Source organism: Balaenoptera musculus, chromosome 7 (genome assembly GCF_009873245.2).
Source record: "Balaenoptera musculus isolate JJ_BM4_2016_0621 chromosome 7, mBalMus1.pri.v3, whole genome shotgun sequence".
Classification (NCBI taxonomy): Eukaryota; Metazoa; Chordata; class Mammalia; order Artiodactyla; family Balaenopteridae; genus Balaenoptera; species Balaenoptera musculus.
In genome coordinates, this window is record NC_045791.1 from 78649266 (window position 1) to 78673484 (window position 24219).

General features: G+C 36.8%; 1 protein-coding gene across 2 annotated transcripts in view; it reads right to left on the minus strand.

Annotated features, from left to right (window-relative positions):
* The window catches only part of ORC2 (origin recognition complex subunit 2), a 55335-nt gene that overhangs the window by 25326 nt on the left and 5790 nt on the right, over window positions 1-24219 (minus strand). The window contains exons 5-10 of one of the 2 annotated variants that reach the window (XM_036858522.1): window positions 10411-10500; window positions 5770-5862; window positions 5068-5099; window positions 3542-3589; window positions 3063-3123; window positions 449-642 (exon numbers count right to left, since the gene is read on the minus strand). In XM_036858522.1, coding sequence (XP_036714417.1) covers window positions 449-642; window positions 3063-3123; window positions 3542-3589; window positions 5068-5099; window positions 5770-5862; window positions 10411-10500 — 518 coding nt within the window. The remainder of the gene's footprint in view (window positions 1-448; window positions 643-3062; window positions 3124-3541; window positions 3590-5067; window positions 5100-5769; window positions 5863-10410; window positions 10501-24219) is intronic. The other variant, XM_036858523.1, reaches the window with a different exon arrangement.

The following is a 24219-nucleotide window of genomic DNA, read 5'->3' on the forward strand; positions in this document are numbered from 1 at the left end:
GAGCACGCTGGGATAATTAGCCTTTTCTCAGGCCATAGTAGGTGCAGTGTTCTCCAAACGACGCAACATGGGTCCATAGTCACATCATTTATTACTTACACTGACTTTACATCAGCAACGTTACAAAAATGAAACTATATAAAAAGGTATATACTGAGAAGTCTTGCCTCCAATTATCCAATCAATATTTATTTAAAAGCTCTTTTTATTCAACTGAATTGTCACCTTTAGCATATACTATGGTACTGATATATGAATATGGATACAGAGAGGCCAGGATACGAAGTCCAGGAATAGACACAAATATATGTGGGAATTTATGTGAAAGGCTGAGAAAATGTAGAAAAGTGAAGAAAAAAAATTATGTTCCTCCTCCCATTTAGATCTCTTAGGTAGCTTATCTTTGAGATATTACTGATTTTTCTTTAAAGTCTCTCTCTTCACTTACTGTTTTATCTCTTTTCATTTTCTTAGAAGGCGTTTCTTTGCAAACAGGAGCCGAAAGTACTCTATTCTGAGCTTGAATCTGTTCGCTCAATATGACTTCATTAGTGTCCTCTTCATATTCCTGTGCAACCCCTTCATCGTCCTCCGAGTTGGAAGCAGAATATTCACTTTCACTGTCAGAATGAGACCTTGGAACTGTGTGGGGAGGAAGCAATTGGGAAAATTGGACAGTTTGACAAGAGAGGCATTGTGGGGTATTAAGAAGAGTGTGGGCTTTGAAGTAAGATATTGTGACTTCTGGTTTTGTCATTACTTGCTGATGATTTCACCAGAGCTAGTTATGTAAGTTTTCTGAGCACCAGTTTCCTCACTTATCAAATGAGGCTACCAGTGTCTAATTTAATAAAGCATTGTGAAGATTACATTGAAATGCATGTAAAGCAACAAACAATGCCTAACACATAGGAAATGTGGCAGAAATTGTCAGTCATACCTAATACCATTCTCTTTCCTTCTTCCTTGCTAATAGAATTCATTGTAAAATGTGGCAATGTGCTCCACCCTAAGGGATAAATAATCACAGTAATTTAATTGTCTTTTCCTTTGCCAGATACGTGCTCTCTCAGCCTCCTTTGCAACTAGAGTTGGCTATGTAAACCTTTAACCAATGAAACTTGAGGGGAAATTTGCTGGAAGCTTCTGGGAAAGATTTTCCTCACTTATGGAAGGAAAGCCCCTTACTTATACCCATAGCTTAAAGCTATGGAAATCATTTTGCAATATAAAATATCAAAACTAAAGATGAAAAATGCCAGCGGCAAAGTGAAAAGATAGGAAGAATCCGTATCCCTCATGACACTGTTGAGTCACTACATCAACCGTGAACTGTGTATCCCTAGACTTATGATGTGAGATACTTCAGTGTCCATGGCTTAAGCCATTGTTATAGAATTTTCCATTGCTGCCTACTGAAAATGCCACCCTAACTGATAGAGCACTCAATAAATGACAGCTACTACTTTAAGTACTACTAATACATACGCACAATCCATCCCATAGTAGATATAAGAATTATATTTTTAAACAAACCATAGCCACCCCCACCACTCTCTAGAAATAATAAAGCTAGTTTTATAATCACAAAGGATAAAACTTACACTCAACAAAATAAGTATAAAACTATCATAAAAGGTTAACTTCTAAAATATGAATGAAATAATTTTAAGCAAATCACTCTTTATTTTGAAGAGCATATTTCAGAATATCCAGAGTCAGCATATAACAAATATAGATACTGAAAAAGAAAAAAAAAAAAAAAGGCTTGATTTTGTGGGCATACATAGCTTAGCAGATTCAGATTTGCACTGATTGCTGCCCATGGTAGATGCAAGGGTTAGAAGTGGTAGGAGGTACCAGACAATGTCTTTACCCTATTTACATGAATACATCACACATGTTGATATATTTGTTTGGTGGTGATTGAGAAGGAGAAGGAAGTTCACCTTCTCTCTAAAAAGGATTCTTCTGTGGGGTAAGGAGGAAACTTAAGATGTGGGATGTATTTGACATAAAATAATAATAATCAATTGCATATATCATCTTTTATTGCTTCAGATATACAATAATTTAGTGTTACAATTTTTATGTTGATTAAAAATGTATTATCAACTCTATACCTTGAAAAAAAAAGGGCTACAGGGCATAGATTTAACAATGTTAGCTAACATTATTGTCAAGAGGTCAACCCCAAGAAAGGAGCTGACATCTTTCATAAATATAAAGGTCAAAAAGTCATTTGCCCCTAAGTTAAATATTTAAACCCCAAACCAGAGAGTTCCCTGGCAGTCCAGTGTTTAGGACTCAGCGCTTTCGCTGCCGTGGCCCGGGTTCAACCCCGGGCTGGGGAACTAAGATCCCGCAAGCCACGTGGTGTGGCCAAAAAAACCCCCCCAAAACATAAAAAAACCCAAAACCATTTATAATTTTCCCAAAGGCGGGAACCATGTCTGTTTACTTGGCTTTGTATAGTATTCAGTACAACTGTAAATATTTAAAATTGCTTCAATATATTGATAAAACTTCTAAATAAATCAACAGAACCATTTCTAAAACTGTCTCAGGCAAATAAACTAAAAGGCATGTTATTTTATTGAAGAATTTTAACTAACCTCAATATCCATTGACTATAATGTAAAAACATAGTGCTAAGTGTTATGAGTTAAAATATAAGATATAGTCCTTGCCCTTAAGGAATCTACAGCTTAATTGAAGACATGAACATATCCTTTCTTTCATGAAAAGAAATAGCAATAAGTAGTTATAATAATAAAAGGTAATAATAGCCAATACCTGTTAAGCACATACCAAGGTCAAGCACTACACTAAGCACTTTGACATCCTTTATTTCAATTAATCTCAAAATAACTCTGAGGCTGGTACCATTATTATCCCTATTTCACAAACGAAAAAAATTGAGGCATAGAGAGGTCCCTGTAAGTGGCAGCCCAAAGATAAAAAGTAAGCATTCTAAGACTAGAACCTGTATATTTAACCATTATTGCCTCTTGTTTAGATGCTTGTTTTTATAAAAACTCAGTGTAAAAAGAAATACACACCTATTAGTCTTTTCCTTAGCCCACGAGGTGCTGTTGACAGAAATTCACTTTTATCATTGTTCTGTTTAAAAATAAAAAAGCAATATAGTTTAAATAGTCAAATAATAATGATGACATGAAAATTAATGATGTCTCTGAGTCAAAGAAAGGCTAGAAAGGAAGAAAAATATTTTGTTTTCAATAGACATTAGAACCAGATGAGCTCCTTCCTAGACCTGGAAGACAACAATATACGAATTTGTTGCGGGGGGAGAGTATGACAACAAAAATGATACAACGAATTCCGAAGGATTCCTAGAGTGGTTCTAGAAGTTGTATTCCAGACACCTGCAAAGGATGCACTTCTATTATTATGTAAAGAAAAAGCTTATCAGCCTTTGAATCATTCTTCACCCATGAGATTAGAATATTTTTTCTAAAACAAGGTAATACTGTCCAGGGATGATGAGTAAGCAAGGAAATGGGACTCCTATACTTACTGCAGTGGGCCTTTCCATGTACGAGAAATTTACTGGTGTTAAAGTAGTCTGTGAGAAGGAGAGAAAAAAGATTTCTACTTTTTACTTCTGTATTTTTAATTTTTTAAACATTTTACAGAGTATAACGCACGTTTTTCTTTTCCTTACAGAATACAACACTTTAACACCATTCAATTTCTAGCACAATAAAATGACTACTGGTGTATACATGATAACTTAACAGTACTGATAAAAAGATAAAGTACCCTGTGTTTTTTTGGCAACATGAAAATATGACAAAAAATTTAAGTCTGTTATCTTGTGATAAGTTGTGGGTGCTAGTTACAAATATTATAACTAAATTTTGATTTGGGATATTAAGAATACTATTATAATAGGTGATCTGATCACTTACTGGGTTTATAAAGTATATCACACTATATTTCAAACTTCTTTGGTCCAGATCCTTACAGTTTTTTTTTACGTTTTGCCACCTTGATCCAGTACACATGTGCATATATAACTTAACCAAATTATAATTAAATAATACTTATAAAATAGAAATTTTCTAATTTATTCTATTTCATTTTTTTAAACTGTAGATCATGCCCTACTAAACTGATTTCAACACTGAGAGTTGAGACAACCTATATCCATATAGCTTAATTATCAGGTCTGAGAATATTTGTGTCAAAATAACCATTTCAGAAAATTCTTGCTCAAAAAGATAAGGCTATAAACTATTAAATAACTTCACTGTTTGCTACAGAAATTTCTGCAAACTAATTTATCTTGACAGTTTGCTCATTTGGGCAACCTATTTTCCCATCAGGACAACAGACTACTTACCAGGGCAAACAGCTAGCTTATCAAACATTGGTTTACTTATCAAAACTCAATTCAAGACCCTCTCCTCACTGTGTCCACTACTCCTAAAATACTATGCCATGAATTCTGTCTAATACAGATCAGTTCCCCATCTTGATAGATGTGCCTTAAACCCCTCGAGTCCAGATCCCCAAGCCCTATACATATTCTCTCCTGAACTCCCCCTTCTAAGACAGTGCACTAAGACTCGCAGACTGATGTTCTCTTTTATTGTGGTATGTAAATATAATACCACTGACTAACAGGTTTTCTGATCGTCTCTTAGGGAATAAACAAGATCCACTAATGTGTTGTGATCCACAGCTTGAAAAAGAATGCCAGAAGACCCAACAGAGCCAAAAATAAATAAATTAAATTAAAAACAAACAAACAAACAAAAAAAACACCCAGGGATAGTTCTGACATAGAAAAGGCACAACAGGTGGGTCCAGAAGACCTAGCTTCATTTTCCAGCTTTTCTCCTTCCTAGTTTGGTGAACTTAGACAAGCCACTTCACCTCTCTGAGCCTCAGATTCTTTATCTCTAAGTTAGGTATTTAATTGGCAAATACCTATAAATGATAAAAGTATTATCTAAATTAAGAGATGAAATGGATATTTTCATCATGTCTTAACTTTGTAACACTAAGGGTTTTCCTTGTTTTTACTCAATTGCTTACCTTCAACTGAACTTTGTCTGAAGCAGAATGCCCTAAAGAATGAAACAAAAAGCCATTACTTACTACAAATACTTCACTTTCCATAATAGCCTAGTTTCATTAAAAGCAAAGGTGCAGGTTCTACCCAGAAGCCACTACATATTATTGAATTCTCAATTAACTGCATCTCCACTAGAGGCTGAACTGTCACTATTAATTTTATGATTTCTCCCATTAATGACATTTCTGTAGCACTCATGTAACAAGAAAAAATGGAGTCCTTTTCATTGTTCATTATTTTAAAAGTACACTATTTAATCTAGTTAGAATGGGTCATTCAAAAACAACTGCTCCACAATTCTCCAAACTATAAGACTTCCAAATCCCCAAAACCTTATTTCCAATAGTATTTGCCAAAGCAAATCTTCCACAAACATTTGGCTAACTCAAGCAAATGACAACAGGATTTAAGACTGTTTCTAGTTGGCCCTGTCAATCTGTACAACTTCAACCCACACAGATCTTTTCCCCTTTTATTGATAGCTAAATATGGGTATGCTAAAGCACAGAGGTTGGGGTACTAACTGCATTTACTGAATGAATTTTCAGAACAGAAAAGAAGAAAATATATAAAAATGCACTTAGACAAGAAAAAAAAGTAACATACTATAACTTTGAAGCAACTATGAAAACTCTCTTTAAAGAAGTGAAGTAAAATCTTACCCTTGCTACACTGAGGAATGTCTATGGTAATTTCAGGATCACTCTTCAAATTGGATGAAACACTTTTTCTTGGTGTTTTTGCTAGTTCTGAAGCTGTAAACAGACAAAAGAAATATATAAAAAAAACTTTTAATGGACAACAGTAGATTAAGAGGGGAAATAGCCTTATTTCACTTACATAAATTTAAAAAAATAAGAAACCTGCTGCTTCTAATATCAGAAAGATAAATAAACCTAGCCATATTAAGAGTACTACTGCTTTCACCTTTACTCACTGTGTTCCAAGCATCTTCCAAGTCTTCCTTCAGTTATCCACAGGTCTCGCAAAAAAATACAAATAAAGAGCTAACTTTAACCTCGCTGGTTTCTCCAATTATCACACACTCTCCCTCTCTCTTCTCCATTGACAGGTTTATACTCCTTCCATTTCTTTACCATATATATTTGAGGCACATCTTTGCTAACAGTTAAGAAAGAATGGCCAGAAAGTGGGATCTAAAATCAACTGAAGGGCTTCCCTGGTGGTGCAGTGGTTGAGAATCCGCCTGCCAATGCAGGGGACACAGGTTTGAGCCCTGGTCTGGGAAGATCCCACATGCCGCGGAGCAACTGGGCCCGTGAGCCACAACTACTGAGCCTGCGCGTCTGGAGCCTATGCTCCGCAACAAGAGAGGCTGCGATAGTGAGAGGCCCGCGCACAGCGATGAAGAGTGGCCCCCGCTCGCCGCAACTAGAGAAAGCCCTCGCACAGAAACGAAGACCCAACACAGCCAAAAATAAATAAATTAATTAATTAATTAAAATCAACTGAAAACTGTGTATATTTAAAATTATACTTTTAAAGCTCTTAAGTCTCCCATAAAATGTGGTTTATTTTATTACTTGTGCCTAAAACCCTAACACATACTAATAATGTATAAAATATGATATAGCACTGAACAGATAACATTTCATTTTCATTAATATTTATTTATTTATTCATTTATTTGGCTGTGCCGGGTCTTAGTTGTGGCACGGGGGATCTTTAGCTGCGGCATGCGAACTCTTAGTTGCAGCATGCACATGGGATCTAGTTCCCTGACCAGGATTCGAACCCAGGCCCCCTGCATTGGGAGTACGGAGTCTTAGCCACTGGACCACCAGGGAAGTCCCAGATGGCATTTCTTCAACTGAGCATCAGATGAAATAATTGGCTTCTGAATAGAAGGGGCCAGGACTTCCCTGGTGGTGCAGTGGTTAAGAATCTTCCTGCCAACGCAGGGGACATGGGTTTGAGCCCTGGTACGGGAAGATCCCACATGCCACGGAGCAACTAAGCCCATGCGCCACAACTGCTGAGCCTGTGCCCTAGAGCCCGTGAGCCACAACTATTGAGCCTGCATGCCATAACTACTGAAGCCCGCGCACCTAGAGCCCATGCTCAAGAGAAGCACTGCAATGAGAAACCCACGAACTGCAATGAAGAGTAGCCCCCGCTCGCCGCAACTAAAGAAAGCCTGCGCGCAGCAACAAAGACCCAACACAGTCAAAAATAAATAAATAAATAAATTTACTTTGAAAAAAGGGGGCCATTTAAAATGAAAAATACAATGTTTATCTTTAAAGATGCTCACATTCTCACACTGTGATAGGCATATGGGAATTGAGTCTAACTGAAGGAAGAGATTTACATTTCCCCAGTTAACATACACTAAGAACATTGTTCACTGAGAACACTATTTAAGTTCTCTTCCATCTTTTCTTTTTTTTTTAAAGACAAAGTATAGTTGAATTTGTGTAAATTAAGCCACTTTACTGACTCAAACTCTTTTTAACCTATTTCACACAGCTTTATCCAATCTTGGAACTGACCCAAGATATTCATGACAGTCCCTACAAATGCACTGGTTTCTTTTTTCTTAACCTCCTTGATCTTCTGTATCATTCATTACAGTTTTTTATATCTTTCTTTGAAATTGTTCCTCCATCTGGGTTCCATGGTATTAGCCTGGTCCCTGGCTACTGTTGGTAGTTATTCCATCTCTACTTCACTGCCCTCATCCTCCCAAGCATTCTAACCTGCAGGTACCTAAAGCTCAGGCGTTGGCCTTCTCTTTATACCAGAAAAATATGCCATGTTTGGATTAAAGGCTGTTGATCCACAGGATAGGAAAAAACCCTTCACATCAACAAAAAGCCACAAAAGTACAAAGTAACTTAGCTGACATAATTTTGGTTTTATATTGAAACAAAAATTCTCTGCTTTTAAATAACTTTAAACTACAAAAGGAGAAAGGAAGAAAAAGGAAGAATTGAAGAGGAAAGGAAACAAGAGACAGTCATCCATGTATGGATATTAATTTCAATAATAAAAAATTGGGGCAAATACTTTATTTAATTTTCTAATTCATTTGTATTATATTTCACACAACAACTGGTCTGCAACATATTAGAAATTTTAAAATAAAACTCCTCTTTGCCTAATAATAACTTCTCATCAGGTTATTATCTGATCCTATCTATCCAATCTAGTTTCAATTTCCTTAAATTCATCTCTTTCTCGAAGCTGGTCAAACTCCTTACTGTCCTTGCCCTTTCTATGTGGTAATTCTACCTTTGCTCTTTCTTTGCATTTACTTACTCATCCTGGACGTGTTCTCTGTGTTTTACAAAGCCTTCCAATCTAACTCTTGCTCTATTTCTAGCCCTATATCTTGGTTAGTCCAATTATATTTAATCATCTTTTATACTCAGAGTAATATATGATTTTCTGACAGATCATAACTTATTTTAAAATATTAAGGCATTCTATTTTATTGATATATTTAGATGTAAACACAATTAGCAAAAATACTTAATAAGTCAAAGAGCAACATAACTAAACACAGGTCCTAACTAAACACAGATTTTGGAAAGTATGATCAGTCTTAAACTATCCAGAAAACTATCTTTTCATGACTATATTTCTTTCAGACCTGATGACAGAAATGCCCATCATAACAATACTTAACTTCCTCACAGCACATATAGATATGAGACATGTATCATTGCAGTTATGTGCATGTTGACTATCCACTCAGGGAACTTCTATTTGATTACTCCAGTGAGGTTCCATTTTTCTTTTCACTATTAGTTCTCCTTCTCCAATGCTTCACTGTCCTTAGGGTTTCACTTTGGCCTTGGTGTCTATCTGATCTTTCCTCTAGTAATTATATTAGCATTTTCCTCTGGTGTCCCAGAGATCCTATACAGAATTCAGTCATTTTTACAGATCAAAAATTTTTTAATTTTTTTTAAATTAATTTATTTTTCATTGAAGTATAGTTGATTTAAGGTGTTGTGTTAGTTCCAGGTGTACAGCAAAGTGATTCCATTTTTTTCAGTTTCTTTTCCCATATAGGTTATCACAAAATATCAAGTATAGTTCCCTGTGCTATACAGTAAGTAGATCCTTGCTGTTTATCTATTTTCTATATAGTAGTGTGTATCTGTTAATCCCAGACTCCTAATTTAAACCTCCCCCCACTTTTCCCTTTGGTAACCATAAGTGTGTTTTCTAGGTCTGTGAGTCTATTTCTGTTTTGTAAATAAGTTCATTTGTATCAAAAACTTTTAAAATTTCTTTATGTAGATAATAAACTCCAAGAAACACATCAATTAGTGTAAATTATTGTATGTACCATGTTAGGTTCAAAATTAATGATGCATATAATATTATACCTTTCAGAAAAGCTGAATTTTGCAAATGCTTAAATTGTATTATGTTCAGAAACACAGGTCTTATAATTACTTCTTATATGTCCCTCATCAGTGTCAACACTCAACAAGTGTGACATTCATTTGACTTTGAATGTTTAAATGATCACTGGCTACAATGACTGCATAAAAATACACCACTTAAGACACATATATAGATGTTCTATAATTATAGATTATAAGTCCTCTTGTACAACGACTACATTTTGCCAGGTAGTTAATTATTATTCCCTTGCTCTTAACTTTTTGGTATTCCCAAACTTCCATATACTTATGGACGTCCTTAATTTTAAAGTGTTTTCACATGTTATTTCCTTTCCTCAAAGCTTTCAAAACTGATGACCCCTCATGCCACAGGATCCAAGAATAGTGCCACCTGAATTTTTAAAAAGAATTAAATTGCCAGTTTAATTTTAATGTTATATATAATTTAAGTTTAGTTCTCTGAAAATCAGTAATTCATGTGTAATTAGTATAAGTGGTAACCTGGGTAAGAAAAATGTTAGAACAGCCCATTCCTAACAATTTTACATAAATAATTTTCTATAATACGAACAACTCTTTTCTTCTACATACAGTGTAAAACTCTTATTCAATAAATTCAGAATATCTCTGTGTGACTTAAGTCACTCGTTTATGTAACAAAAATTTGTTAAGAGCCTATGCTAGATGTTGTGGGAAGGAATCTAAGACAGGGTCTCTACTATAACCTTAGGACCTAGCTGAGAACAGAAGACATCTGAGCATGAAAAAAACTAATAACTTTAAGTATGCTTGAAAATAAAATAACATCCCTCATTCACTCTTTTAGTGAATGCAATGGGGTGATAACAGTGGGAAATGTGGTTAAATACACCTTCTTAGAAAAGGTGAATAGTGATTACAGAAGTCAGAAAAGCAACATACCTAATTTAGCCATCTTTTCAGGGTGTTTTCTATTCTGAAAAGAATAAACTTTATTCCCACCATCTGTAGCAGAGCCATTTTTCAAGGATTCTGAAAGAAAAATGCAACATACATTTAGGAAAAATGGGTGAGGTTAATTAATAGGAAAAAAAAGACAGAATTTTAACAAAAACTTAGGATTTGTACCCCTCACTGTCTTGCATAAATGTTTAACAATACATATTTATAAATAAGATATTTAAAATACACAGTAGACTATGATACTTTTTACATAAATTTTAAAACACAGAAAACATGTTATTTACAGATACACAAAAATATATAAACAAACACAACAACAATAAAAAGCCCACTAAAAAACACTCCAGATTAGAGGGATATGCATTCAATTCATGATAGAAGTTGCCCCTGAGGAGGGAGGACAAAAGGAACTTTATTAGTTATGCTTCTTTCTTTTTTTTTTTTATAAATTTATTTATTTCATTTATTTTATTTTTGGCTGCGTTGGGTCTTCATTGCTGCATGCGGGCTTTCTCTAGTTGCGGCGAGCGGGGGCTACTCTTCGTTGTGGTGCGCGGGCTTCTCATTGCAGTGGCTTCTCTTGTTGCAGAGCATGCGCTCTAGGAGCGCGGGCTCAGTAGTTGTGGCTCGTGGGCTCCAGAGCACAGGTTCAGTAGTTGTGGCGCATGGACTTAGTTGCTCAGCGGCATGTGGGATCTTCCTGGACTAGGGCTCGAACCCATGTCCCCTGCATTGGCAGGCAGATTCTTAACCACTGCACAACCAGGGAAGCCCTGAGGTTGAGATTTAAACAGTTGTTATATGATAGAAGTTCTCTTACTCTCAACTAAGACCCTGACTTAATTTCATTCTTTAATCCTCCCTTTAAATAGCAACTGCTACCTACAACATACCGGATACTCATGGCTAGTAGTCTACTCGCTATCACAGTGATTCTCAAAATGTAGTCTGTTGCAGGGTGGCGGGTAGGGCGTCTCTGAGGTCCCTGAGGCTGAAACTGTTTCATAGTAACACTAAGACAAGATCTGACTTTCAGACCCTCAATCATGTGTATGTTGAGGTAATCCAGAAACTACATGATGTGTGGTGACATCACCACCCTGTCAGCTAACAGAATGCGTGAGCAGATATGAAAATCCAGCTGTTGTCTATTAGGTCAGACATTAAAGAGATTTGCAAAAATGTAAAACTATGCCCTCTTCAATAATTTTTTGAAATAGATGTTTTTCATCAAAATACATGTAATTTATGTTAACATGTAATGGGTTTATTATTGTGCCAAACTTTAAAAAATTTTTTTTGGCTGCATTGGGTCTTCATTGCTGCCAGCGGGCTTTCTCTAGTTGCGGTGAGTGGGTGCTACTCTTTGTGGCGGTGCGCAGTTTTCTCATTGTGGTGGCTTCTCTTTGTTGCAGAGCATGGGCTCTAGGCATGTGGGCTTCAGCAGTTGCAGCACGTGGGCTCAGTAGTTGTGGCACACAGGCCCTAGAGCGTGTGGGCTTCAGTAGTTGTGGCACACAGGCTCAGCAGTTGTGGCTCGTGGGCTCTAGAGCACAGGCTCAGTAGTTGTGATGCACAGGCTTAGTTGACCCGTGGCATGTGGGATCTTCCCGGACGAGGGATTGAACCCGCATCCCCTGCACTGGCAGGCAGATTCTTAACCACTGTGATGCCAGGGAAGTCCCCAAACTTTTAATGAGTTTATTAAAGTGCCAAACTTTTCCAAAGTCAGTGTTTGCTCCCTTTACTGCTTAAGAGTTCCCATTGGTGTGTATATGCACGAACACTTGGTATTATCTAAACTCCTTAATCTTTGCCAATCTAGTGGGTACAAAATGAATTTCACGGGGAAAAGCATTTTAATTTCCTTTCCCTAGTCACTAATGAAGCTTAACACCTTTTTACAGGTTTCTTATTTCCAGAAGAAGAAATATCTTCTCTATCCTGTGTCTTGTCTTTTCACTTCTTGATAATGTCATTTGATGAAGAGAAGTACTGAATTTTTGAAAAACAGACTTTATTTTTTAGAGCAGTTTTAGGTTCACAACCAAGTCAAGTGGAAGGTACAGAGATTTCCCATGTATCTCCTGCCCTACATATCCACAGCCTCCCCCCATTATCAATATCTCACACCAGAATGGTACATTTGTAAAAAAACAAACAAAATGAATAATTGATTAAAATTAAAACAAACAAACAAAAAAAACCAGAGTGGTACATTTGTTAGAATCGATGAACCTATGTTGACACTTCATTATCACCCAGAGTCCATAGTTTACATTACGGTTTACTCTTGCTGTTGTACATTCTATAGGTTTTGACAAAAGTATGATGACATGTATCCATCATTATAGTATCATACAGAATGGATTCACTGCCTTAAAAATCCTCTGTACTCCATCTATTCATCCCTTCCTTACCCCTGACCCTTGGCAACCCATGTCTTTTTTTACTGTCTGTATAGTTTTGCCTTTTCCAGAATGTCATAGAGTTGGAATCATACAGTTATGTAGCCTTTTCAGATTGACTTCTTTCATTTAGCAATATGCATTTAAGGCTCCTCTATGTCTTTTCATAGATTGATAACTTATTATTTTTTTTTAGCACTGAATAATATCCCACTGCATGGATGTATCAGTTTATTTATCCTTGGTTGACTTCTTGGTTGCTTCTAAGCCTTGGCAATTATGAACAAAGCTGCTACAAAAATCTGTGTGTGCAGGTTTTTGGGTGGACAAAAGATTTCAACTCATTTGAGTAAATACGAAGGAACACAACTGCTAAGTCACATGGTAAGAATATGTTTAGTTTGTAATAAACTGCCAAACTGTCTTCCAAGGAGCTGTACCATTTTGCTTTCCCACTAGTAGTAAATGGGTTCCTGTTACTCCACATCTCTGTCAGCATTTGGTGTTCTCAATATTTTGGATTTTGGCCTTTCTTTTTTTTTTTTTTGTAAGTTTTTTTTTTTGATGTGGACCATTTTTTTTAGTCTTTATTGAATTTGTTACAATATTGCTTCTGTTTTCTGTTTTGGTTTTCTGGCTGTGAGCCATGTGGGATCTTAGCTCCCCGACCAGGGATCGAACCCGTACCCCCCACATTGGAAGGTGAAGTCTTAACCACTAGACCGCCAGGGAAGTCCTGGATTTTGGCCATTCTAATAGATGTGTAGTGGTATCCCACTGTTGTCTGAATTGCAATTCCTTAATGACATATAATGTTTAACATCTTTTCATATGCTTATCTGCCATCTGTGTATCTTCTTTGGTGAGATGTCCAGGTCCTTTGCCCATTTTTTAATCAGGTTGTTCGTTTTCTTAATGTTGAGTTTTAAGAGCTCTTTGTATATTTTGGGTAACAGTTCTTTAATAGATATGTTTTTTGCTATATTTTCTCCTAGCTGTGGTTTGTCTTCTTGAGAAGTTCTGAATTTTATTTAGTTTGTCAATCTTTTCTTTTGATTACACATTTTTAAAGAAATTCTTCTATAATTAAGACCAAAGCCATATTCTCCTATATTTTCTTGTAAAAGCATTTATAATTTGCTTTTCATGTGTAAATCTTTAATTAAGGTAATTAAGTTGTTTATGATGGCAGTTAGGAATCCAATTTCTTTTTTTCATAAGGATACTCAATTGTTCCAACACTATTTATTGACCAGTTCATCCTTAGCCTAGTGATCTGCAATGCTACCTCTATCATATATCTATAATATGCACATATGGATAAGTCTGTTTATGGAGAACTTGTTACTGTAATTATGTAAATTAAATGTTTGGCACACAGACAAAATATGAATAAAAAATATCAAGTAGTTTCTATGTAAACTAAATTAAATGCTTTAGAAAGACTTGATAAAAGTTATTAACTAAAACAACTGATTTCAAATTAGGTATGGATGAGAAACCATAAAAGATGTAAGAAAAAAATTGAAAAACATAAAAGCACACTACATTCAGACTGCATCAGAAGTGTCTTTAAATGATCAATCTAATGGAAGGAAATAAAACTTGAAATCCTAGATAATACACTATGGATATGCTATCTAAAAAAACCCAAAACCAGAACAAAAAGGTGCTGCTGTTCTTCAACCAGCTGACTGGCAAATTTATATTTAAAGAAAAGACAATGATACATAAATATCTACATATATGTTTATATGTAAAACAAAATGTTTACAGTATATAATTATTTTTATGATTTCCTTGTTCTGATATTTTGATAAACTGACCAATTAACAATGGCTCTAATCACACTGGCCAACAGGGATTTAGTATAATACATAAATAAAACTTTTTAATAGTTTTAAAATTACTCAAAATAGACAATACCAAAATAACTATGAACATACAATTCACAGAAGAAGTTAAAATGGCTAATAAATAAAAGAAAAAATGTTTAATGCTGATGAGGGGTCTTAATACTAGTTGATACAATCTTCCTAGAAAGTAATTTAGCAATATGTAAGCCTTATAAAGTTCATATACTTTTTTTTTAAATTAAGTTCATATACTTTCACCAGTAATTCTATTTGAGGAATCTCTGATGAAAAAAATAAGACATCTGAACAAAGATTTATGTTCAAGGGTAATCACTACTACATTAGTTATAATAATAAAAACTTAGAAATAATTCAGAAGTCTAACAGAGGAAACTATGTATTATTTATAGGTTAGAATATATTATTATTCAGTTATTAGAGTTTTTTTTGTCCAGAGAATAATCTCTAAGAATTTAACAATATGTTAAATTTAGAAAGAAATAACACTACTACTTCACACACATTGGGATGGCTATTATTAAAAAACCAACAACAACAGAAACAACATGTGTTGGTGAGAATGTGGAGAAACTGGAACCCTTGTGCACTGTTGGTGGAAATGCAAAATGATGTAGTTGCTATGGAAAACAGTATGGTGGTTCCTCAAAAAATTAAAAATAGAATTACCATACGATCCAGCAATTCCACATCTGGGAATATTCCCAAAAGAATTCAAATCAAGATCTCACAGAGATATTTGTACACCCATGTTCCTAGTAGCATTATTACACTGTACAGCAAAGTGAATCAGCTATACATATACATATAGCCTCTCTTTTTTGGATTTCCTTCCCATTTAGGTCACCACAGAGCACTGAGTAGAGTTCCCTGTGCTATACAGTATGTTCTCATTAGTTTCACAATAGCCAAAAGGCTGAAGCAACCCAAATGTCCATCAACAGATAAACAGATAAACAAAATGTGGAATATACATACAATGCAATATTACTCAGCCTTGAAAAGGAAGGAAATTCAAAAAAGAAAAAGGAAGGAAACTCTGACACTTGCTAAACATGGATGAACCTTGAGGACATTATGCTAAGTGAAATAAGGCAAACACAAAAAGACAAATAGTGTACAATTCCACTTATATGAGGTACCTAGAGTAGTCAAATTCATAGAGTCAAAGGAAGTAGAATGGTGGCTTCCAGGGGCTGGGGGGAGGGGGGACTGGGCAGTTGTTTTATTGAGTACAGAATTTCAGTTTTGTAAGATGAAAAGAGTTCTAGAGATCGGTTGTAAAATAATGTGAATATACTTAGTACTGAACTATATACTTAAAAATGGTTAAGATGGTAAATTTTATATTAACGTATATCTTACCACAATATTTTCTTACCACAATTTTAAAAAATAGATTTTTATTTTAACCACAATTAAAAATCTGACATCATCCTTAAGTTCAAAAATGGAACTCTGAATAAGGCTAAATTAAAAATACTATGGATTGGGACTTCCCTGGTGGCACAATGCTTAAGAATCCTCCTGCCAATGCAGGGGACACAGGTTCGAGCACTGGTCTGGGACGATCCCACATGCCGCAGAGCAACTAAGCCTGTGGGCCATAACTACTGAGCCTGCACTCTAGAGCCTGCGAGTCAAAACTACTGAAGCCCGCATGCCTAGAGCTCGTGCTCCGTAAAAAGAGAAGCCACTGCAATGACAAGCCCGTGCACCACAAGGAAGAGTAGCCCCTGCTCGCCGCAACTAGAGAAAGCCCGCACACAGCAATGAAGACCCAACACAGCCAAAAATAAATAAATAAATTTTTAAAAATACTATGGATAGACCACATATTTGTCTCAGAATTTTCTAACAGCCAACTTATAATCAATTAAAGAATTATTCTGTTCATAAAATTAAAAAACAAATCAATTGTTTAAGAGAAGCATCAATAAGACAAATTGCTCTTGAGGACACCTGTCTGATTGGGGGAGAACTTTCGGAAAACCTTCTGTTTAACTCCTGAGATCACCTAGCACCTCCATGCAATGATTTTTCACCAGAGTGAATGGATTAATAGAATATAAGAGTTATGCCAGGTATGTCAAGATATGTGTTGCTTATTAAGAAGCAGCTTAAATGGGCATAGAGGGAACCTACCTCAACATAATAAAGGCCATATATGACAAACCCACAGCAAACATCATTCTCAATGGTGAAAAACTGAAAGCATTTCCTCTAAGATCAGGAACGAGACAAGGATGTCCACTCTCACCACTATTATTCAACATAGTTCTGGAAGTCCTAGCCACGGCAATCAGAGAAGAAAAAGAAATAAAAGGAATACAAATTGGAAAGGAAGAAGTAAAACTGTCACTGTTTGCGGATGACATGATACTATACATAGAGAATCCTAAAACTGCCACCAGAAAACTGCTAGAGCTAATTAATGAATATGGTAAAGTTGCAGGATACTAAATTAATGCACAGAAATCTCTTGCATTCCTATACACTAATGATGAAAAATCTGAAAGAGAAATTATGGAAACACTCACTCCCATTTACCATTGCAACAAAAAGAATAAAATACCTAGGAATAAACCTACCTAGGGAGACAAAAGACCTGTATGCAGAAAACTATAAGACACTGATGAAAGAAATTAAAGATGATACCAACAGATGGAGAGATATACCATGTTCTTGGTTTGGAAGAATCAACATTGTGAAAATGAGTATACTACCCAGAGCAATCTACAGATTCAATGCAATCCCTATCAAATTACCAATGGCATTTTTTACGGAGCTAGACACAAAAGACCCCGAATAGCCAAAGCAGTCTTGAGGGAAAAAAATGGAGCTGGAGGAATCAGACTCCCTGACTTCAGACTATACTACAAAGCTACAGTAATCAAGACAATATGGTACTGGCACAAAAACAGAAACATAGATCAATGGAACAAGATAGAAAGCCCAGAGATTAACCCATGCACCTATGGTCAACTCATCTATGACAAAGGAGGCAAAGATATACAATGGAGAAAAGACAGTCTCTTCAATAAGTGGTGCTGGGAAAACTGGACAGCTACATGTAAAAGAATGAAATTAGAATACTCCCTAACACCATACACAAAAATAAACTCAAAATGGATTAGAGACCTAAATATAAGACTGGACACTCTAAAACTCTTAGAGGAAAACATAGGAAGAACACTCTTTGACATAAATCACAGCAAGATCTTTTTTGATCCACCTCCTAGAGTAATGGAAATAAAAACAAAAATAAACAAATGGGACCTAATGAAACTTCAAAGCTTTTGCACAGCAAAGGAAACCATAAACAAGACGAAAAGACAACCCTCTGAATGGGAGAAAATATTTGCAAACGAAGCAACTGACAAAGGATTAATCTCCAAAATATATAAACAGCTCATTCAGCTCAATATTAAAGAAACAAACACCCCAATCCAAAAATGGGCAGAAGACCTAAATAGACATTTCTCCAAAGAAGACATACAGACGGCCACGAAGCACATGAAAAGATGCTCAACAGCACGAATTATTAGAGAAATGCAAATCAAAACTACAATGAGGTATCACCTCACTCCTGTTAGAATGGGCATCATCAGAAAATCTACAAACAACAAATGCTGGAGAGGGTGTGGAGAAAAGGGAACCCTCTTGCACTGTTGGTGGGAATGTAAACTGATACAGCCACTATGGAGAACATAATGGAGGTTCCTTAAAAAACTAAAAATAGAATTACCATATGACCCAGCAATCCCACTACTGGGCATATACCCAGAGAAAACCGTAATTCAAAAAGACACATGCACCCGAATGTTCATTGCAGCACTATTTACAATAGCCAGGTCATGGAAGCAACCTAAATGCCCATCAACAGACGAATGGCTAAAGAAGATGTGGTACATATATACAATGGAATATTACTCAGCCATAAAAAGGAACGAAATTGAGTCATTTGTTGAGAAGTGGATGGATCTAGAGACTGCCATACAGAGTGAAGTTAAGTCAGAAAGAGAAAAACAAATATCGTATATTAATGCATGTATGTGGAACCTAGAAAAATGGTACAGATGAGCCGGTTTGCAGGGCAGAAGTTGAGACACAGATGTAGAGAATGGACATATGGACACCAAGGGGGGAAAACTGCGGTGGGGTGGGGATGGTGGTGTGCTGAATTGGGCGATTGGGATTGACATGTATACACTGATGTGAATAAAATTGATGCCTAATAAGAACCTGCAGTATAAAAAAACAAACAAACAAAACAACTAATACTAAACTTTCATTGGGTTATTTGTATGGAAATATGTTAATATAAATGTTTCAGACATTACATGAAATTTCTAAAAATCTTATATTTGTATTTGTATGGAAATATGTATGGAAATATGTTAATATAAATGTTTCAGACATTACATGAAATTTCTAAAAATCTTATATGTTCTAGTATAATGTTATAAGTAATAATCCCAGTTATTACTTTAAAATGTATATCTCAGAAATACCTAATTTTCTTGTCAACTGAAAGTTCAATTATTATGAACTTTCATCAAATCTTTAACTGTGGTCATTTTTAAGTCTTTTGTCATTTACAGACAGTTCTGGGTGTACTCTGATGCTTTTGCAAATATGTTCCTATAAAAGGGTTTCATCTTCAAGAAATTCATGGAAAAGACTCTGACAAATACAGGTTTCTGGTAACTGACTGTACTGCTGAACTGAATGAAAAAGCATTTTCAGAACTCTAATGAAAAACTGATGAACTCATAAAAGTGCTAGAAAAGATCAAGATGAAAAAAAAAATTAATTACATGGGACTGAGTGAACTGATGAGGATGAGTATAATTTTTGTGACTTTCTGTCTGAATTAAAAAAAAAAAAAATCCCACAAGGACTCAGAGGCAAATAATATACAAATCAATTTTCACTGCAAAGTAAAGGAGCTGTTACAGTGGAGGATTACTGGACTGAATGTCAATATTATGACATAGTATGAGTGTGTCTCATGTTTGGTAATTGCAATCATTGTTGCTTGTGTTGTGGTCATCCATGTACAATGCTTGGTGTCAGTCTATTTATCTCTTGTAAAAATAAAATACAGTGTGTGTGTGTGAAAAAAAAAAAAAAAGAAGCAGCTTATACTTCAATAGTAAGTAAAGGGATTGATTAATAAAGTATTTAAAGGTCCTTGTTGAAAAGTTTTTTTCCTTTTAAATATTCCTTAAGATTTTTTGTGAAATGTCTCTCTGTGTTTTAAAAGTAATGCTTATCGGGACTTCCCTGGTGGTCCAGTGGTTAAGACTCAGTGCTTCCACTGCAGGGGACACAGGTTCGATCCCTGGTTGGAGAACTAAGTAAGATGTGTGGCCAAAAAAAAAAAAAAAAAAATCCTTATTGTCTTCTGTTTGTAATTAAGGATTAGGCAGAAGCTTATTGTTCAGTATCTCAAAGTTAAAGAAGATGGTAATAGATGTCACCTTTTCTTCCCTAAAGAAAACATTAAAAGAAAACTAAGGGGGCTTCCCTGGTGGCGCAGTGGTTGAGAGTCTGCCTGCCAATGCAGGGGACATGGGTTCGAGCCCTGGTCTGGGAAGATCCCACATGCCGCGGAGCAACTGGGCCCGTGAGCCACAATTACTGAGCCTGTGCGTCTGGAGCTTGTGCTCCGCAACAAGAGGGGTCGCGATGGTGAGAGGCCCGCGCACCGCAATGAAGAGTGGCCCCCGCTTGCCACAACTGGAGAAAGCCCTCGCACAGAAACGAAAACCCAACACAGCCATAAATAAATAAATAAATAAAAACACGCATTTAAAAAAAAAAAGAGAAAACTAAGAAAACTCTCCTTCCTACACCTTATCTGAAACACCACTCTCCACCTCATACACATTTTGGCAAATAAGAAAAAACAAAGCAAAACAGGAAAAGTCACGTTTGCAAGACTTAACTGTAAGTTACAGGCTCCTCTGTCGTACATGCCCATAGCCAAATGAACAGCCCCATTTCCTGGACTCGAGACAAACTTATGTGTGTGCATGCATGTGCAGACAGACAGATACACACCAAACTGTCAACAGGTCCATGTTCTTTTTTTAAAAATTAATTAATTTATTTATTTTTGGCTGCGTTGGGTTGGGTCTTCGTTGCTGCGCGTGGGCTTTCTCTAGTTGCAGCGAGCGGGGGCTACTCTTCCTTGCAGTGAGTGGGCTTCTCACTGTAGTGGCTTCTCTTATTGCGGAGCACGGGCTCTAGGCACGTGGGCTTCAGTAGTTGTGGTGCGCGGGCTCAGTAGTTGTGGCTCGCGGGCTCTAGAGCGCAGGCTCAGTAGTTGCGGCGCACGGGCTTAGTTGCTCCGCAGCATGTGGGATCTTCCTGGATCGGGCTCAAACCCGTGTCCCCTGCATTGGCAGGTGTATTCTTTTTTTTTTTCAGTTTACTTTTTTTTTTTTTTTGATGGAGTATAATTGCTTTACAATGTTGTATTAGTTTCTGCTGTACAATGAAGTGGATCAGCTCTATGCATACATATATCCCCTCCCTCTTGGACCTCCCTCCCACCCCCACACCCCCCAATCCCACCCATCTAGGTCATCACAGAGCACCGAGCTGAGCTCCCTGTGCTATACAGCAGGTTCCCACCAGCCATCTATTTTATGCGTGGTAGTGTATATATGTCACTCCTAATCTCCCAATTCATCCCACCCTCCCCTTCCCCTCTGTGTCTACATGTCCGTTCTCTACATCTGTGTCTCTATTCCTGCCCTGCAAATAGGTTCATCTGTACCATTTTTCTAGATTCCACATATATGCGTTAATATACGATATTTGTTTTTCCCTTTCTGACTTACTTCAGTCTGTATGACAGACTCTATGAACTTTTAAGAGACCACAGGTTAAACAACCACAAAAACAGCCTGGCCTTATCCAGTAAAGTTGAAGACACCCATATCTTATGACCCTAAAATTCCACTACTTGGGATATATTCTAGAAAAACTAGTACATGTGTGTACCAGGATAGATGTATATTCATAGCAACATTGTTCCTGATAGCTAAATGGCAGGTAGATTCTTAACCACTGCGTCGCCAGGTAAGTCCCAGGTCCATGTTCTTAAAGCATGCGTTCTCAACAGGAATAATACTGCTCCTGATGCAACGGAAATGGCTCTTGGTGGGAGGAGGGGGAGTGTGGAAAACATCTTAGATATTGCAATGGTCTGTTGCCCTCCAAAGAATCTTAGTACATAAAGAGATATACAGCATATATGTAGTATTAAAATTTCATGGGTGGGGGGTGATAAGGAGAAAAAGTCTAGAAAGGTTCCTTAGGGGATAATAATTTTAAAAAGGTTGAGAAATACAGCTTTAAAGCAAAGTTCCCCAACCAGTGTGCAGAAATTAAAGACATGGGTTACAGGTGTGCTGAGTATTGATCCTCTCAGGCCTCTGAGGATGCAGTCAGGGCCTGCAAAGGGGGTGGGAACAGGGGTCAGAAGCCCAAGGCATTTATCCTCGGTCTGGAGCATTTTCCTCTTTTCTTTTTTCTTTCTTTTTCTTTGGCTGCACCAGGGATTGAACCTGGACCACAGCAGTAAAAGCGCCAAGTCCTAACCACTGGACCGCCAGGGAAATCCCAAATTTTCCTCTTTATTTCAGTGTGCCTCCAAATATCATTTGCTGTGGGTGCCGTTACGAGAAAAAGGTTGGAAGCACTGAGTTTCTACTACAGATATGTATTACCATTACAGAAAGAAACTATTTTAAAGAAAACACTTAGAAAAAATATTGTTTTCAATGTCTTCTTAGGTCTAACACAATAGTCAAGAATCCAAAGTTCTACTCAGAATATGCCCTAAGGGCTTCCCTGGTGGCGCCCGTGGTTAAGAATCCGCCTGCCAATGCAGGGGACACGGGTTCGAGCCCTGCTCCAGGAAGATCCCACATGCCGCAGAGCAACTAAGCCCGTGTGCCACAACTACTGAGCCTGCACTCTAGAGCCTGTGAGCCACAACTACTGAGCCCGTGTGCCACAACTACTGAAGCCCGCACGCCTACAGCCCATGCTGAACAAGAGAAGCCACCACAATGAGAAGCCCGCGCACGGCAACAAAGAGTAGCCCCCGCTCGCCACAACTAGAGAAAGCCTGCGTGCAGCAACGAAGACCCAACACAGCCAAAAATAAATAAATAAATAAATAAACAAATAAATAAATAAATAAATAAATAAATAACAAGAATATGCTCTGTCCAGTAAGCCTACTGAGGGACAATGGTTGTTTTGTATATCATATCATTTAACACTGGGAACAAATCCAGAAGCAGTATCACTCAAGAGGTGACAAAAAGGTTGGGAGTAGTCACAGTGGCCATTTATAAGTCAAATATGAGAGAGTAAAAGACATGTACATGAGGGAGACAGGTGGCATAGAGAGAACAGAATTGATGCACAGAGATGACATGAGGGAGACCAGGAAATACGTGAAAGCAAAGTCCCTCATTTCTTAACATGCTCCCAGCTCCAATGCCCCTAGTACCCAACAATACTGATTTTGTTCCTTGATCTTTATTTTTTTAAGTCAACTGAAGTATGTCTATGCTCCTTGCACCCTAATATAAATCTGTGCTCTTTGAGCCCTAAGTAAATTATAATTCAAGACTAAGATTTTTTAAGCACAATCTGGCAGGAATCTGGTTTAGGTGTAAAAAAACATAACACTAGTATGCCTAGGTTGGAACACATTACTTCTTGGACTCTTCCTTCTAACTATTTCTATAAAGAAGATCAAGGTAATAATAAAGTGACTTGCTTTATGAAATTATTTCAAATTAGTTAAAAGTACAGATATCTTAAAAAAATAACTTTAGAGTGCTTGGTCTGTAGACTATCTTTCTAAAAATATTTAAGCACCAGACTGGTTTTTTTTTTTAAAAAAAAGAACTATGTATAGATTAAAAAACCTACAGTAGAAACTCAGTGCTTCCAACCTTTCCAACTGTAGAGAAAAAATCTGAAGCAATGCTCTTCTTTTTTTTTTTAAATTTATTTATTTAATTTATTTATTTTCGGCTGTGTTGGATCTTCGTTGCTGGGCACAGGCTTTCTCCAGTTGCAGTGAGTAGGGGCTACTCTTGGCTGCGGTGCGTGGGCTTCTCATTGTGGTGGTTTCTCTTGTTGTGGAGCACGGGCTCTAGGTGCACGGGCTCAGTAGTTGTGGCTCATGGGCTCTAGAGTGCAGGCTCAGTAGTTGTGGCGCACAGGCTTAGTTGCTCAACGGCATGTGGGATCTTCCTGGACCAGGGCTTGAACCCATGTCCCCTGCATTGGCAGGCGGATTCTTAACCACTGCGCCACCAGGGAAGCCCTGAAGCAATGCTCTTCTGATGAGAAATAAAATAATATAGCACACCACACAAAAAGTTTTGGAGGTGGATGATAGTGATGGTAGCACAACATTATGAATGTATTTAATATAACTGGACTGTACACTTAAAAATGGTAAA